At 41.6% G+C, this 4,998-nt stretch overlaps 1 protein-coding gene across 1 annotated transcript in view; it reads right to left on the bottom strand.

Moving 5' to 3' along the window:
* Window positions 1-4,998, bottom strand: part of PDE6D (phosphodiesterase 6D) — a 56,019-nt gene that overhangs the window by 983 nt on the left and 50,038 nt on the right. Inside the window, exons 4-6 of the mRNA XM_006760420.2 lie at window positions 2,923-3,011; window positions 2,204-2,329; window positions 1,395-1,500 (exon numbers count right to left, since the gene is read on the bottom strand). Coding sequence (XP_006760483.2) covers window positions 1,395-1,500; window positions 2,204-2,329; window positions 2,923-3,011 — 321 coding nt within the window. The remainder of the gene's footprint in view (window positions 1-1,394; window positions 1,501-2,203; window positions 2,330-2,922; window positions 3,012-4,998) is intronic.

Raw genomic sequence — 4,998 nt, forward strand, 5'->3', positions numbered from 1 at the left:
TTCTCCTCACCGGCTAATAGCACTCTGCTCTTCTTTTGGGAAACCACCCATCTCCAGTCCAAGGGTCCATCAAGTGGCTCCTCCCTCTCCTGGCAAAAGGGTGGACAAAGGATGTAATTTGGGCCAATCTGGCTCTCTCCCTTGAGCAGGATCCTTCCCTATGGCTGCTCCTTGAGGAAAACATCCACAGATTTTTGCCACCTGCATCCTTCAAGCTGCCAGGAGCTCAGCCCTTTCTGTCATGTTAGCCAGGGTAAGTTTCTATGGCTGGCAACGAAAGAACCCCAAATGATAGATCTGTGTTGGGAATCGAGTTAAGGGCAACAGAGTATTGTTTTAGGGTTCTAAAAAGTAATATATGACTTCAATAACCTAAATATATTGTCAAAGACTTACTGGTTCTAGTATCTAAAAGAAATCAGGCCTGGCCAAGAAGTCAGATTATGGTTAATAAAATTTTAAAAATGCCCTTCTGCATACTACACTGCATTTTCCCAGGGTAACTAATAGCCAGAAGATACACTTTTGCTGATAATTAATTATAAGATAGGTAAATAATTCAAGATCTGACTGGTTTATAGAATATAAAAATACCTACTGTTGTAATTAAAAAACTACTAAAGACTTATATATAACTTCTATTTACAAATTCAACATGGCTTTAGGGCCCATTTAGAGAGATGATCCAACATTACACAATTACCTGTGTGAATAACTCATTACTAGGCACTTTACTAAAACCTCTGAAAGACAAATATCTTTTCCTAAGATAAAATAGTAGGTGGGTAGTTACTGACAGTGTTTTTGGACAAAGGACAAAGTAATTATTATTTGAGTAGGAAGCACAGCTATTAAAATGGTAAGGTATAATGAAAAACTATAACCAAACATTATCCTCTAAAACAGAATTAGGACTTTACCAGATTCTGTTAGAGGCCATTCAAACGAGTACAGAGTACCAGAAGTTTGGTAGTCAGGAAAGGGAAGAAATTAGCATGGATTTAATATAATATAGATTACATGCCAGCTTCCTTCTATGTCATTTCACTTTATTCTCACTACACCTCTGTGAGAGAGAATTATTAATTCTATTATTTAGAGAGAAGAATAAGGACCAGAGAGGTAACATAGATTGTCCCAGATTACATATTTAGTCAAGTTTAATCAGGAATTTAGTCTAAAGGTCTAATCTAAAGTTTTCTATCCTTTCCAATCCATCACGCTGCCTTTTTCATATGACAAAAGTCAGCACCTGTAAAGTCAGATACCCCTGGATACTCTTTTAGCCTCTTTTTAAAGTAGGTTGCCTGCCCACTGAACAGGACCATGAGTCCCACCTGCCTGGAATGCCTGCTTCTAGATACATCCACAATTCCTATGGCCTGCTCACTCACGTTAGCACGCTGGCGGTCATCATCTGGGACTCGGGCGCTGCCTCTATCAGGGACTGCCAGGTGTTTGTGGAGTTCGGGATCACAAAGCCAAACTCGAAGGACCATTCTGTGGGAAGAAGGAAAATGGATCAGTGGACATCCCAGATAGAGTCTCAGGGCTCCTTGTCCCTCTCCTTTAGAGCGAGCCTCTTTTTTAGCTTGAGAACCACCAATGAAACCTCCCAGGACAGAGGCATAAAAAGGACTCCCTTCGGCTGTCCTCTGAACTACACCAGAGGCCTAGTCCCTATGCTCTGGAGTCTAAAGAACTAGGACCAGTGGGTGAATCTAGTATAAACAAAGTTGTCTTAGAAGTAAGGCTGGATGTAAATAAAAGTATAGAACAGAAGTATAGAATAGGCCTTTTCACTTGGAATGTTAGCTCTAGGACACGTATGTGCACTCTTACACTTCATGGTGAAAACGCAATGCAGAGTGGCCCTGCCAGTCAAATCTGAGAGACTGTATGGAGAGCACTGTACCAGGCCCTCATCAGCAGCTTCCTTGTGACCGTGTTACAATACCACCTCAGTGACAAAGCAGGCACCAAACAGTCAGAAACCTTTTGTTGAGCTCAAAGCCCCTTATAGTGCCAGCTTTGTTTCTGTTTATTCTCACTGGGGGTCCCCAATCTTGCAGGGTGTAGGAATCCTATCACAAACGGAGTTGCAAAGTGAATGTTATTAAAGCAGTGTTTTATAGCTCATTGCGTCTTGCCTTTTGTCCCTGTCACCCTAAGCCTGGATTTCAGGCACGGAGCAGCAGAATACCTTCTAGGCATTGCCCTTTGAAGTAAACTTTTTGTTCCAGGCGGAATTTTTCCATTTGTTCTGCTGAAGAGAAGTTCAATTCTCGAGACACTGCCTTGCACTTGAGAATTTTCTTCGGAACACGGGCTGGTAAAGAAAAGGAAATATTGAAGCCATTCTAAATTAAAGCACATTACTATGGTGCTTCAAGTTTCTGGAAAATGATTTAGAGAGCCCATTTTCTATGTTAAATTTCAAAGAATGCCTTAGTAACAGAATTATACTTTTTCATTAAAGAGGTCCCCAATTGGTAAAGTGTATTTGACCGAAAGATTATCAAGGCCCATCGGCTTTAGTGCGTTTAAAGGCCTTACCTAGCTACTGTCATCAGGAAAGGGGCTGAAAGGGCACCTTCTCTCTACTCTGTTCTATTGGTTTTAATCCCTTAGTTTTTCTTTTTATTTAAGGGAGATGAAAATGCAAATTTTATTTGGGGAAAAAAAAGTTGAGTCTTAGTTTATATCCTTGGGTATATTCTAATGCTAAAATTTCAACATAAAGTGGGTTCTGGGAAGTGGGAGACAGAAACCTAAGGAACTAGAAATCTCAGTAACATGTAGATGAATGTGCTGAGCCTCCAGGGCTCACCCTCCTATTAGTCTGCATTGACTTAACTCCCTAATGGTTAGGCCCCGCTCCCCAGTCATCAAGAGCTTTGCAGACAAAGGGTCGGAAAGTACCTTCATGCTCCACTCCAGGGACTGACAGGTCTTCTGTTCCTTGCCAGAGTATCTTCCCTGTCTCAGCATCCCGGAGGTTCATCCAATTTCTGATCAAATATATTGAGGAAAAATAAGGCACTAAAAGTGACTTCTCCTTTGTACTTGGCCTAACTGCTAAGTGCCATCCAAGTAAATAGGTTTGTGTAGGCGAGTCCATAAGACATGTAAAGGAAGAAGCACGAAACCTGGAGGAGATATTTTCATGTACAACATAAGAACCCAAAGATTGCACACATCTAGAAAGAGGTAAAAAATGAACAGTGTCGCCAGTGTGGCTCAGTGGTTGAGCATCGACCTATGAACCAGGAGGTCATGGTTCGATTCCTGGTCAGGGCATGTGCCCGGGTTGTGGGTTCAATCCCCAGTGGGGGGCATACAGAAAGCAGCTGATGAATGATTGTCTCTCATCACTGAAGTTTCTATCTCCCTGTTTTCCCTTCCTCTCTGAGATAAATAAAAAATATGTATATTTTTAAAAAGGTCACTCAGAGAACAAAAAAAGAAATCTAGAAAAATATACATTTTGAAAGCAGAACCAAACAGCTCAAATGAAAACAAAGGTTTTTGTTGTTGTTTAGTTTTTAAAAACTATGGACAAATCATTAAAGGAAAAGAAAATTAATATTATCCATGCATGGAAGCTAAGTATGAGAAGATAGTTAATATGGCTAAGTATGGGAAAGATGGTTAATATTTGTAAAGAAACTGAGCTTCAATTCAGATAGTTGATATACTTATGTCTTTTTTTTCTCTTTTGCTGTCTAGCAACCAACAGCACATTGCAGCCTCCCTTCCCCAATGGGAGGCAGTGACTGCTTTGCACTATAGCAACTAGAAGATCCAGAACCTTTTTTCCTGGTCCTGCTGCAGCTGGAGGCAAGGACATAACTAGGCTCAGACACCTGGGTACTTCATTCTGGGGCTCTGAAACTGTAGTCACACAGGACTTGAGGAAAAGCCAGCAGTTCTTCAGGAGGGGCAGCAGGTAGTGCTAATCTGTCCATTCCTGACGTGTGACCACTGCTATGGGTCCTGGTCCTCCACTGCCAGTCAGTTTTCAAAGCCCCAGGGAGCCTTTGAGCCTTTCCCACTGTTTGGGTAGCTTGCAGTTGAGAACCCTGAACAACACAGTTTTTTGTTTGTTTTTGTTTTGGTTAATCCTCACCAGAGGATATTTTTTTCCATTGATTTTTTTTTTCGAGAGAGTGGAAGGGATGGATAGAGACACACAGAGAGAAGCATCGATATGAGACAGCCACACATTCATTGCCTCCTACCCCTTCACCCTCCCCTCCCCAAATGGGGCTGTGGATCAAGCCTGCAACCAAGGTACGTGTCCTTGACAGAAATAGAACCCTTCAGTCCACAGGCCAACACTCTAAATGTGGTTAGTTCTAACACGGTTTTTTAGAATCACTGTATATGTAATGGTACTACATTTAACTCATTGGAAAGGTTATTTCTACATTTTGCTGCTATATAAGAAAAGTTACTAAAGATAACTAAAGGTTATCTAGCAGAGTGACTTGAATGTGATGGGTATACTAGCTTCCTGTGCCCTCCACCTGCTTGTGAACACGCCCCCCCCCCCAACACAAAAACCCACTGCTTTGAGGTTGTGTTGGCTGTGCTACTCTCCGCCTGGAGTGTGCATTCCTAACAAACTCTCCTTCTGTGCTCATTACATCGCCAGGTACTGCTGCGCTTCTATATCTAGGTGGTTTTCTCTCTGCTTCATATTTCTAAACTCCACTTTTTTTAAACAACTAAATTAAAAAGCAAGTCAAAAGTATACATACTTGTTTAGGTCATGTCTTACAATTCTAATTACTACAAATATGTTTACCCATTTTGGGGTCTCTTTTGGGGTTAAGAGGAAGCTTCCCCAACTGGAGAAATAAAACAATAGATACTATTGCTCTAGCAAGTCCATTCTGAGCTCAGATCTAAACAGAATGGCCTTAGCCTTAGCTGGTTTGGCTCAGTGGATAGAGCGTTGGCCTGCAGACTGAAGGGTCCCGGGCACATGCCCAG

This window comes from Myotis davidii, unplaced genomic scaffold (genome assembly GCF_000327345.1).
Source record: "Myotis davidii unplaced genomic scaffold, ASM32734v1 scaffold370, whole genome shotgun sequence".
NCBI classification, from domain to species: Eukaryota; Metazoa; Chordata; class Mammalia; order Chiroptera; family Vespertilionidae; genus Myotis; species Myotis davidii.